The following is a 13,429-nucleotide window of genomic DNA, read 5'->3' as shown; positions in this document are numbered from 1 at the left end:
GAAAGCAGCAAGAGAGGAAAAAAACTGATCAGCACATCCATAAAAAGCAGAGTGATGATGATGATGAACATAATAATAGCAATAAAAGAAGAAAATGAAAGACTATTAATAGAAGAGAGAAAAATCTAAAACCTTTAAATAAAAAAGAGGAAATCCCAGAGAAATCAGGGAATGAAAGTTTTGGGTAGCAAAGCTGTTCTCTGCCTTTTTTGAGATGAAATCTTTTTGCGGGTTATAATTTTTTAATTTTTTTTTTTAATTTCGCGGTTTTCTGCCTTTTTCTTGCATCTAAAGAGGGCATGTCCACCGGCTTTTCCAGCAGCATCTACCCCTCCAGCTCCCACCAGGAAGACAAACCGAGGACAATCTTGAAATATAAAAATTTCCTCCTTGGGATTTGCTGCTGCTGCTGCTGCCTCCGCCGCCACTGCTGCTGCCGCGGTGCAGTGCCAAGACTCTCGGAATAAATAAAAGCGGGCTACTGTGTATCTCTAGCTACATCCAGCTAATAGCTATTATTAGTTGGCCATTTATTTCGAAGATCACAGATGAAGTGGGGACGCCTGTCTTCTTCATTTGGGCAGCGTGTGAAACAATAATACTCGTAACAAAAAGGAGGGAGATGGGGGAGAAAAGAATCCTAACATGAATCAGAAGAAATAATATCTAGCACCCCCCCCAAATCAACCTCTCCCCCCCCCCCTTTTCCTTCCTCCTCCTCCCCCGATCCCTCTCTCTCCACACGCTCGCAGGCGCGGACACACACAGGCGCGCACACACACACACACACACATAGATAGACACGCACAGGCACACACACACACTGTACTGTGTATTTTCGGAGGAGGAGGAGGTGGTGGTGGTGGCTTTTGGAAGAGGAGGAAGAGGTGGTGGTGGTGGTGGTGGTGGTGGTGGGGAGGGGGGAATCTCTTTCCCCATTTGGAGATGATTGTGCTATTCCTCTTTGCCTTGCTCTGGATGGTGGAGGGGGCCCTTTGCCAGCTCCATTACACGGTGCAGGAAGAGCAGGAGCATGGCACGTTCGTGGGGAATATCGCCGAGGACCTGGGCTTGGACATTACAAAACTTTCGGCTCGCCGCTTCCAGACGGCGCCCAACTCCCGCAGCCCTTACCTGGAGCTCAACCTGGAAACCGGGGTGCTCTACGTGAACGAGAAGATCGACCGGGAGCAGATCTGCAAGCAGAGCCCCTCCTGCCTGCTGCACCTGGAGGTCTTCCTGGAGAACCCCCTGGAGCTGTTCCGGGTGGAGATCGAGGTGCTGGACATCAACGACAACCCGCCCTCCTTCCCGGAGCCCGACCTCACCGTGGAGATCTCGGAGAGCGCCACGCCGGGCACCCGCTTCCCCCTGGAGAGCGCCTTCGACCCCGACGTGGGCACCAACTCGCTGCGCACCTACGAGATCACCCCCAACAGCTACTTCTCCCTCGACGTGCAGACGCAGGGGGACGGCAACCGCTTCGCCGAGCTGGTGCTGGACAAGCCCCTGGACCGGGAGCAGCAAGCGGTGCACCGCTACGTGCTGACCGCGGTGGACGGCGGGCAGCCCCAGCAGCGCACCGGCACCGCCCTGCTCACCATCAGGGTGCTGGACTCCAACGACAACGTGCCCGCCTTCGAGCAGCCCGTCTACACCGTGTCGCTGCCGGAGAACTCGCCGCCGGGCACCCTGGTGCTGCAGCTCAACGCCACCGACCCCGACGAGGGCCAGAACGGCGAGGTGATCTACTCCTTCAGCAGCCACATCTCGGCCCGCGCCCGGGAGCTCTTCGGCATCGCGCCGCGCACCGGGCGGCTGGAGGTGAGCGGCGAGCTGGACTACGAGGAGAGCAGCGTGTACCAGGTGTACGTGCAAGCCAAGGACCTGGGGCCCAACGCCGTGCCGGCGCACTGCAAGGTGCTGGTGCGGGTGCTGGACGCCAACGACAACGCGCCCGAGATCAGCTTCTCCACCGTCAAGGAGGCGGTGAGCGAGGCGGCGGCGCCGGGCACCGTGGTGGCCCTCTTCAGCGTCTCGGACCGCGACTCGGAGGAGAACGGGCAGGTGCAGTGCGAGCTGCTGCAGGGCGACGCGCCCTTCCGCCTCAAGAGCTCCTTCAAGAACTACTACACCATCGTCACCGAGGGGCCGCTGGACCGCGAGCAGCCGGGCGGCGACGCCTACACCCTCACCGTGGTGGCCCGGGACCGCGGCGAGCCGCCGCTCAGCACCAGCAAGTCCATCCAGGTGCGGGTGAGCGACGTGAACGACAACGCGCCGCGCTTCAGCCAGCCCGTCTACCAGGTCTACGTGAGCGAGAACAACGTGCCCGGCGCCTACATCTACGCCGTCAGCGCCACCGACCGGGACCAGGGCGCCAACGCCCAGCTCGCCTACTCCATCCTGGAGAGCCAGATCCAGGGCATGTCCGTCTTCACCTACGTCTCCATCAACTCCGAGAACGGCTTCCTCTACGCCCTCCGCTCCTTCGACTACGAGCAGCTCAAGGAGTTCAGCTTCCAGGTGGAGGCCCGCGACGCCGGCGAGGAGCCGCAGCCGCTGGCCGGCAACGCCACCGTCAACATCGTCGTGGTGGACCAGAACGACAACGCCCCCGCCATCGTCAGCCCCCTGCCCGGCCGCAACGGCACCCCGGCGCGGGAGGCGCTGCCCCGCGGCGCCGAGCCGGGCTACCTGGTGAGCCGGGTGGCGGCGGTGGACGCCGACGACGGCGAGAACGCCCGCCTCACCTACAGCATCGTGCGGGGCAACGAGGCCAGCCTCTTCCGCATGGACTGGCGCACCGGCGAGCTGCGGACGGCGCGCCGGGTGCCGGCCAAGCGCGACCCCCAGCGCCCCTACGAGCTGGTCATCGAGGTGCGCGACCACGGGCAGCCGCCGCTCTCCTCCACCGCCGCCATCCAGGTGGTGCTGGTGGACGGCGCGGCCGAGCGTCCCGGCGGCGGCGGCGGCGGCGGCCTGGGCGCGGGGGCGGGCGCGGGGGGCGGCGGCGGCGGCGGCGGCGGCTCCGGCGGCTCCGGCGAGCATCGCCCCAGCCGCTCCGGGGGGGACACCTCGCTCGACCTCACCCTCATCCTCATCATCGCCCTGGGCTCCGTCTCCTTCATCTTCCTGCTGGCCATGATCGTCCTGGCCGTGCGCTGCCAGAAGGAGAAGAAGCTCAACATCTACACCTGCCTGGCCAGCGACTGCTGCCTGGGCTGCTGCTGCTGCTGCCCCTGCTGCAGCCGCCAGGCGCGGGCCCGCAAGAAGAAGCTCAGCAAGTCGGACATCATGCTGGTGCAGAGCTCCAACGTGCCCAGCAACCCGGCGCAGGTGCCGGTGGAGGAGTCGGGCACCTTCGGCTCCCACCACCACAACCAGAACTACTGCTACCAGGTCTGCCTCACCCCGGAGTCCGCCAAGACCGACCTGATGTTCCTCAAGCCCTGCAGCCCCTCCCGCAGCACCGACGCCGAGCACAACCCCTGCGGGGCCATCGTCACCGGCTACGCCGACCAGCAGCCCGACATCATCTCCAACGGCAGCATTTTGTCCAGCGAGGTAAGGCCGGCCGGCCCGCCCGCCCGCAGCGCCCACCCGCAGCACCCACCCGCATCCACGCACCCCACACACGCCGCCTTGGGCGGCCGCGTCCCGCCGCTGCCCCGCTTTGGCTTTCCCGGCGCCTCACGGAGCTCCCGCCCCTCCTTCTCCCGGCGGGGAAGGCACTTCGCTTTCCCCACCGCCCCTCGTTCTCCCCCTTTAATTCACTCGTCCGCCGCCATCTCCCCCACTCCTTGCCCTCTAACACTTGGGGGAGGCTTCAGGTGAGGGCGAGGTGAGGGAGCGCGGGGCGGCCCGCCCTCCCGCCTCAGCCGCGGGCTCCCCCTCACCCGGGCTCAGAAACTTGCAGCCGAGCGGGGGTCGTGTGTGTGTGTGTCCCTCGCTTTCCCCCCCCACGTCCCGGTGCCTGCGAACGAAGCTGGCCCCCCGGCCGGGCAGCATCGGGGCGCAGAGATCCTCCTCAGCCGTTAGCTGCCGGCCCATCGCCTGAGGAGGTTGGGGGGGGGGGGGGTGGTGGGGAGGCGCTGAGGGAATGGCCTGTGGGGGTGAGGAGGGGGGGAGGGGGGGGCTGCTTTTCGCAGAGTCGCTGCAGCTGACAGGAATGAAATGACGTGAGGCGTCATCACAGGGTTTTCTGAAGCAACGTTTTAAAACGGGGCCTTTATTTGTCTTCCCGAAACCTTTGCATGTGCAAGTAAGGCTTTGGGGGACACCCCCCCTCCCCCTCTGGGAGGGTGGCGATCTCTACAGTTAGCAGGAACTTTAATTAATTGGCGAATTAGGGTTTATTAATTGACTTTTCTTCATTCTGTCTGAACAGCTCTTTATAACCCAAAGCTGAGTTCGCAAAGGAAAGCACCGAGAAGGAGTTTCCATGAAATTATATGCAGACACTTAACGTCCCCTCCTGTTAAACATGTCGCCTATATTGTGTTATCTAGTGTGTAGAGAATTTCTATCAAAGCGTATGCCATGCTCTAATACTCCCCTGTTAATCATCTCCTACTGGGTTAGCTCATACGTGCTCTCAGCACCTCACTGCCTGTGCACTAATGAAAACAACACGTTCTCTCTTAACTTGAATACTGAAACCTGAATACTGTCCAGTCTGGCAAAGGTGGTTTGAATGATATTTTCTAAAGCGTTAAGTTTTTCGGTAGAATTTCTGATACTGGCTTGTGAGATCGACCTTTCCTCAAAATATCTATAGAACTCTGTCTTCTGTCGCCTCTTTAAGGACTCGAGGGTATCTCCAAGTATTTTCTTCCTTAGAGTGCAGTAACTGTACTGTTTCCCCCTGTTTTTATACACTGGAATTAAAAACAGGCTGAAAACTAAATTACAATAAGTTTTTTCTCAGACTAAGTAGTACACAACTCTAGAAATAGTTCTGTTGATTTTTGTGGGAGTCCTTGTGATGCTTGACAGTGTGCACTGTGAGAAAACGTGTCAGAATCTCATCCCAAAAAACTCAGGAAAAAATCCCTCATGCCTTCCCATCTGTGCGAATAAGAGCTGGGGTTTTTTTTCCCTTACATCCTAGAAACAGATTGTGTAGGCCTGCTTGCAGCTAAACATTACCATTTATAGTGAATATGGTGAGCTGCTCTGGTATGTTTTCTGATGCTGGTTACAAAAATACCAAGAGTTAAAATATTTCCCAATATTTTCTTTTTTCCTAGACAAAACATCAGCGTGCTGAGCTCAGTTACCTAGTTGACAGACCGCGACGAGTAAACAGGTATGAGCTCCTTAGCCTTGTTTTTCCTAATGAATGCTTTAGCAAGTCTGAAAGGGGTGCAGAAATGGGTTTACTGCAGATGTACAACAGTAGCAAAGCAATGAAAAATTGAATGTATGTAGGTGTATTAAATAAAACACTGTCGACTAAATGAGTTTGAATCACAGCTTTTCTGAACTGGTTTCAAAACCAACTGAAAAGAGAACAAAATCTCGTTTTGTATTAGTCTAAAACGTGCTTTAAATACTTATGAATGCTTCTGTAGGGTCTTCCAGAAAACGTTGGTCTCTCTGAGTCAAAATTTAGCTATCCAGCTTAAGTAAATGCTACCAAATTATTTATACCAATTACATGAAAACCAGATGGAGTAATAATGCTTACTGTCCATTTCAGCTAGACTGCCAAGGTCTGAAAATGCCAGTTTTGTTTATGGGGGACAGAGCACCTCTGCAGAAGCAGTGCAGCAGGCAGGAGTGGGTGAATGCAGCACCGCGTTTGGCCATGTGATGGCAGAAGAATGTTTTATGAGTTCCTCTTTCATGTTTATTCTAATGTAAAGATGTTTCTGTGTCTAGTTCTGCATTCCAGGAAGCAGACATAGTAAGCTCTAAGGACAGTGGTCATGGAGACAGTGAGCAAGGAGACAGTGATCATGATGCCACTAATCGAGGTCAATCCTCTGGTAAGTCTGATAAGAGAATGGAAATTGTAGCTCTTTAAGTAGGGAGACTAGAAATAACAGTTACTTATAGGAATATAATACAAGAGTGGCATAAACAATGTGAGCTTGTTGCATGGGAGGCTAGGTTTAAGTCAGTTTGCTACCACAGTTACCTGGGCAAGAGACAATTTTGAACCCCTTCCAGTCACGGGGCAAAGTTTATTTTATTCATTTGGTTGAGGGGGGTTGGTATGCTATTATGCATCATTTGCTGTAGCAAAACTTCCTGCACATTAGCACAAAGTTGTTGGTACATTTTATAGTGCATTTTTTTCAGTGGCAGATTTGAAGAATTTCAAAGCATTAGGCAATTTTGTTTAGTAGGCACTTCAGCTGGCATGGCAGTGTGAAGTGCAGGGGGAGTTCCCAAGGGAAAGAATGAACCCAGTGATTGAATGACAGCCAGACTGTGAGGATTTTTGCTGGGGATCAGTGGACACACATTGGGTGCTCTGAATGTGTAATACCTTAGCATTTTTTGAGGATTGTTCTTTAATTCAAATTAAGGCACCATATAGTATAAGTGATCTCCATGTTAATAAGGCTAAGGTATTCTTAAGTACATTTCTTTCAGTCCTGACAAAGGAAAGAAATGTTTTAAAAGGCTATGATTTGAATCACCTAGAAAATACATACATTGCAGTGTTATTCCCATGTGTACGGCTTGCTGTCTCTGCTCTCATACTGTCAGTTTTCTTCTGAAAGGGACATTTGTTTAGAGCCTGTGCATTAGAATTCATTCTCACCCTCGCACTGCATTTTAGCCACAAATGCTGGTGCTTTCTTCCCTACCACAGTCTCCAAAGGTCTGGTATGTCTTGATTCAATACAGTGATTTCTTTCCCCTTGTTTCCTCTGCGCTCTATCATGTGTAAGGATTTGCTACAAGTGTGTCACACAAAATACTGCCAGAGTCTCTCCAGTCATCCATTTTTTTTCCCCTGACCCCCGTCTTAGAAGGTACCAGGGCAAGGGACTCAGTACTGTCATAGCACTGCTGCCTCACCCGCGTGCTCTGTTAACGTCCTCTATTTTCTTGCTGCTATAGTCACTGTGCCCTTAACGATGGGAAACCCAGGCACCAGGGGAAGAGGAGGCTGCTACAGGGCCCCTTTATATTGCTGCAAGTCATTAATATGCAGACCTAATGAGATTCGAGAAGAGCCAAGAGTCTCCGGAGCTCCCTGCTTCTTGCAGGGCTTCATGCTAAGTGAACAGAGTGTCTATTTTGTGTCTGGGAACCTGACAACAAACCAGGTCTTGCCAGAAGTTTACATCTGAACACAGAGCCTCTTTCATTTTTGGCCTATATATGGCGTATGATTTATTGTTGTTTTAAAAAGCCATGTATTTAGCCTCCCCCCACCCTTTCTTTCGCACTGTTTCTGATGCAGCGATCAGTGCTACTGAGTTATAAAAAGCTCCATCTCCTCCTGCCCTCCCTGCATTCCATTTTTTTTTCTTTTACGCATTTTACTGCAGCAGTCATCTCAATGAACATTTCAATCAGCTTAGTCCCTCAACATAATGAACCATAATAACCAAACAGGAGAGAAAAGAATAAACATCTGCAGAAGGGGCTGGATTTGACTGATGGTGGGAATATAATCATATAGTTGCACATCAACTGAAAGCTATTTTCTTTTAGATGCATTCAGAGCTGTTATTGTTGTGCCTCTGCTCTTTATTCTTTCTCTCCATTTTAAAAGTAGTCTATCTCAGATATGAACACTGGAACTACTGTCAAACTTGGCATTAGTCCTTAGCTGGGTAAATTCTTCATTTTCAACATTTCTATTTTATCAAACTAGGGGGGAAAAATTTATTCTATACTTTCAAAATAATTTCAAATAATTTAAGAATCTGATGTGGTTTATGAACTTCTGTGTCTTCAATGGTGATTACATATAAAGTAATGAAAGCTGACAGTTAGGTTTGGTCTACTCACAATTAACAGTTTGAACTGAAACTTCAAATACACAGAGCTTCCAATTTAATATATTGGTGCTGTGATTTGAGAACAATTTGCATGCACAATTTTTTAAATGCTAGTTCCAAATAGATATTTCAATACAAGTCTCTGTAGGAACTGCTTTAATCTACATACGGATAATATAGTTCTCCTGTAAGTTTTGGGCTGAATCCTGCTGTCGTGATGCAAAGAACGTGCCCCTTGACCTCAGCGATGACAAGATATTTTGATATAAAAACTTCACTCTTGCTATTAGCTTTTGGTGATGAATTTTATGGGGAAAAAAAAGGAGCATAAATCTTATTTGATCTTGAGTGGCTAGAGGAAATACCTGAGGGAATGCCTTCTCAGTTTTTCAGTCGTTCTGGTGCTCTATAATCAATTCTTTCTAAATTATTGAAGGAGAACACACCAGTTGATAACATGGCAGAAAGTTTGGGCTGGTTTATTTTCAAGATCTTACCTGATACTATGCAGCATCATATTTGTTTTCAAAAGCGTTTTATTTGCATCCAAAAATATTTAGGAGATAATTCACATTGTCAACTAAAACTCACTCCCTAACAGTTTTAGTCAGCAGCATATTGTGCTCGCAAAACATCTTTTTACTGTTCTGTACGTGACTTCCGTTACTGTCACCAGTGCCCAGTCCTGTGACACACAAGTAGCTATGCTGTAGTAGTCCATTGCTAGCCAAGCTGACTGTCAAAAGTCACGGTCAATTATTAACTGGGAAGGAAAACATGCAGGATGAAAATCTGTCACTGTGTCATAGATTTATCCTGCACAATTATTTAGTGAAAATTCTGAACTAATATATATCATGAAATGTTTTATTATGTTTTGAAATAAGATTCTAGTTCACCTCACAAAATGTATTTTCTTAATAGTGATTTAATCGTGGTTTCAAATGTGCCGGAATGTATGTAAGGGATTCATACTGTTCCCATTAAAATACCACCTGAATGCCTCGTAATTATCCACATTCTTACCTACCTTAACATCCATGAAGTATGGAAGTACTGTCACCTGCATTTAACAGGGAATGGCAAGTAGTGGGATACTCAAGAGCCTAATTTTCATGGACTGAGTAGTCATTTCATTGACTGGGATAGGAATCTGGGCTCTTTGGAAAATGACTTTCCAATGGTGAAGAAGCGCAAGAAGTTTTTGGCAAACAGGGGAGGGGTTTCTCAAACCCCAATGCGTGTTCTAATTACTTGTGCTCTTCTTTGTCTGAAAATTGTTTAGACAAAAGCTACTATTTGTTGTAGAACAAATGCAACTAATGCAACACTACTACCTATTATTAACACACTGTATTTCAATCATGTTCTGTAGGAGTAATTTCTAAGCATGAGGTTAGTTTATTTCCCATGGTTGATTAAATTCTTGGCCTCCCTTGTGAAATTGCCGGCTTGGGTGCCAATTAATACTCTGCGTGTGTGTATGTTTAAATTGTATGATTAGACACCTGTCCTGTAAGATTTGGACTCATGCCATCAACTTACTTGATATGGTTGCTCACTAGCTACTCAGCTTTCTCAAGCTGAACACACAGAGTTCTTCACAATATTACCTTTGTTACACCTTTTTCACTGAATGGGCATGATCTCTCAGATGCACTTCAGGAAGGAATGTCCAAGATGTGAAGCTAAGTAAATGCACTGTCATGTATATACTATAAAATGCATCAGCTTTTTTGATAATCTACTCTGTGCAGTGCTGGACGGTATGCATTGGTGACCGGCTGAGATCTAAAATTAGACTTCCACTAGTGGACTTTATGAAAGGAATTGATAGGGGTCTAATACAAAGGCACAGGGTGAACCATTGCCTCACACCTTTTCAGTACAGATTAGGTAAACCCTGAGAGGGTTAGTATGCATTATTGCAGAAGAGCTATGATATTTCAGTGTTCATAAGGAGAAAAAATTGAGAAGTCAGAAGAAGAATTTTAGTGATAAAGGGACAGAGAAAACCAGTATTCCTTCTGAGCCTATGCAGAGTGACAGCTAAATCCTGTTTTGAAGATCACTTGGGCTAAGAGTCTATCTCGGATAAAGTGAGAGTGAACATGAAAATGGCTTCGAAAAGTGCTTTGACTCAAGCTGAGGGCAGTTTCTTTTTCTTTTTTGCTCTTCTTTCCTTGGGCTGCATGCTTAATAATGTTCACATCTCAATGGTCCAGATAGGGCTTTGAAGTTGAGATTTGGAAGAGCTGAATATTGAAGATGTTTGAGTCTTTATTCATGTTCTCATGCAGATGAAGTCGGTTTTATCCAAGGCAGCACACCAATTACTTAGCAAGAAAGAATGATAATAACTCTGTTTCATAAAGGCCAATCCTTCAGTAGATAAAGTCTTCTACAAAAGAGGTTAACATCATTATTCTTATTTACTGACACAAAACATGAATCATAGGGAAATGAGTAACTTGCTCAAGGATAATCTAACCAGAAGGATAGTTGTTCTGGTAACGGAGCTCTGAAAAGGAGGCCTGGTTCCCTACGTCACACCTATCTCGTATCTACCTGGCTTTTTTAAGAAAAACTACCCCTGAAAAAATGGAAAATGCCATTTAATTCCAAGTAAAAGCTAAAGTTATGAAAAAATTACATGTGTTGGTGAAAAAAACCCTCTCAATAACAATATTACAAAAATACTTTGTCAACATTTAATTTGTATTTTTGCTTTTTATTACATCATTTAGTCAGTAATACATAGAACGTGTTCACTCATTGCTCTAAAGGCTTGGTGTATGGGTCTTCTCCCTTAATTAAATTAAGAAAGAATACATTCTTTAAAAATGGTTTTAGGCCTAATTTTTGCTTTGATCTAAACTGCCTTTCAAACCAATTAGAATTCATGCACATAGAAATTTTGGCTTTCTCCTTTTGAAATATGAAATGGAAGCAAATTGGGAATATGCTTCAGAAATGCAACACTACCAAGTATCTGATTCAAAGCACCAGAGTTCAGGAAATGCAGATGCAGATATCAAACTTGATATTTAACTTCTTTCCTAGTTTTTGGTTTCCTTTGAGGGAGGGCACAGGCTTGTTTTCCTTCAAAATCTGCAAAGTTAAGGTTGTGTGAGAGCTCATGTTGCCCACTGGCCTATCTAGTAATAAGACTTGAACAAATAGGAATGAACTAGTGGCCTTTGCCATGAGCTTTTATATGTATGCTGTATTTGGAATACTGCAATGCTTATCATTTTTCAGCACTTTCAGTGCACTATACTATCTATTTGTATCCACAAAGGACAGTTGAAATTCCTAATTCGGAGTCACCTTTAAAATCTCAGTTTACCTGCATGCAAGGTCTAATACGATAACTAAATGAAAAATATAAAGCATTTTTCTTTAATGTGGATTTGCAATTATGATGGATAGTTTAGTTCTGAAGGACCATATATATAACCAGATTTATGAGGGAGGTGAGATGGAAGTGTTATACTGCTGAACGTTTCTTTTTGTTATAAATCAAGAACATGATTCTTGGTGTATGAAGGAGTTCTGTGGTGAATGTCTTACTTCGTTTGCCATGATATATCCTTCCTTCCTGGAAAATAGCAAATAGCCTCCCCCCCCCCCCCCCCCCCCCCCCCCGCTCCGTCCCATTTTTAATGTTTTTCAATTAGAAACAGAGAATTCTATACCATGACTCGCAGGAAAAAGGTGGAAGAAGAATAGCCAGCATTCATATCATAGTCAGTGTAAATATACATAGGTGCCCAGGAATTTCAAAATCAGACTGCAAATTTGAATTTATTTTCTCTCAAAATACTGAAACCAAGGGCTTGGTTCTGTACCCATTAAACTCTTAGGGAATGTTGTGACTGATTCAAGTAGGAACAATACCCAACCCAGACCTCTCTGAACATTTTGTTCCCATCCTAAACAAGCATTTACATTCCAGCAGTGTATATTAAAATTCAGATGTATATGTATATAAAATTATTATTTTTTTCTTTTACAAGTTCTCATCTTCACGGGGGGGTAAAGTTTGTCATACAAGCTTACATTTTTATACCCCCTACATTCATTACTTTGTTTATTCAAAATCCTGATTTATAGTGTCTATAACATCTCTTTTATAATAAGCTGTTATATAATACTATTCAGTGCACTGCAGTAGTCAAGCAGTATTCAAAAGGGAACTAAAAAAATATTTGGATAGAGACATTTTGCAGTTTAGTAGTTGATGTGAAAACAAAATAGTAAAATGGAGGGTAATTTTCCAGGGGAAATAAAAATCCATGAAGGGAAAAAAAGGGTCTGTCTTTGAAAATATATCTTAAAACCAATATTATCATCATATCTCCCTCCCCACTGACTAAAGAATATAATTTAATATTTATCCATCAGTTTTTCTTTCTCCTGCTGTCTTTCAGGAAATGTTGAATGAATATGGTCACTGATACACTGTTAGGAAAATGTAACTGTAATAATTTTCCTATTACAAGTAGGGCTATTTGTTGTTTACATGCAACTTCGCTAGGAAGTCTGAAAATTGAAATAACCATTTTGTGTTAATTGCCACTTAAATCTTCTGAATGGCAAGAAGTTAGGTTCATAAAATATGTCTTTTCTTGCATAAGAGAGATTTTTGTGCAGACATTTCAATACATAAGATACACACACACGCACAGTTTTATAGACATTGTTATATATTAATTTCTTTCTGGGAAGCCTGCATCTAAATCTTTCTTTTCAGTCTTTGATAGCTACTACCACTATGGAATTTAGAACTATGCAATTTGTACACCTTGCCTGATGATCTTCATCTGATTCCTTAATCATATCTGCAGTTCACATTTGCATTCTTTAACAGTTCACTGATCAGTAATTTATTTTCAGACTTCTGCATGCCAATTATCAATGCAAGGTTCTAATCGAAACTGGACCTAGCTTTGTATATTACTCAATTTAAAATTAAAAAGTCATTATAAAGTGAGATTAATCTGAGATAAAAAGCTTTTTTTCCTTTCTTCACATTTTTGTCTAAGTGACTGCCTTTAGTACTCAAGCACTTGTTGATAGCTCAGAAAGATTCTTGCTCCCTGAAGAGATTGTTTTTTGTAGTGTGAGATATTGCATAAATATTACTAATGTAAGTCAAATTATGGTTCAAAACAGTGGTAGAATTCTTAATACTAATCCTCACATTGGAGATCAAGCTAATCCAGTGCTTTACAATGTTGGCTGGTGAATGAGCTATATTACATGAATCTTATTACAGCTGTTCAAGATTTTTTTCCTATTTCTCTTGCAAGTAGTGTCATTTTTTTGTAATTCTAATGCAATGCTTGTAAATGCAATGTTTATAACAGATTTAGTTCAGTTTTGACATACACCTATTCTAAGACACTCAGTTCTCCTTATAAATACAAGAGAAAGATACTTCTTTACTGTTTTGC

General features: G+C 45.8%; 1 protein-coding gene across 3 annotated transcripts in view; it reads left to right on the top strand.

Moving 5' to 3' along the window:
* The first annotated feature begins 908 nt into the window (after positions 1 to 908).
* Positions 909 to 13,429, top strand: part of PCDH10 (protocadherin 10) — a 34,571-nt gene continuing 22,050 nt past the window's right edge. For all 3 annotated transcript variants that reach the window (XM_075036432.1, XM_075036424.1, XM_075036416.1), the window contains exons 1-3: positions 909 to 3,567; positions 5,253 to 5,311; positions 5,887 to 5,993. In XM_075036432.1, coding sequence (XP_074892533.1) covers positions 946 to 3,567; positions 5,253 to 5,311; positions 5,887 to 5,993 — 2,788 coding nt within the window. In that variant the 5' untranslated portion in view covers positions 909 to 945. The remainder of the gene's footprint in view (positions 3,568 to 5,252; positions 5,312 to 5,886; positions 5,994 to 13,429) is intronic.

Source organism: Buteo buteo, chromosome 1 (assembly GCF_964188355.1).
Source record: "Buteo buteo chromosome 1, bButBut1.hap1.1, whole genome shotgun sequence".
Taxonomy (NCBI): domain Eukaryota; kingdom Metazoa; phylum Chordata; class Aves; order Accipitriformes; family Accipitridae; genus Buteo; species Buteo buteo.
Note: the sequence above shows the minus strand (reverse complement) of the source record. Positions and strands in the feature narration are given on the sequence as shown.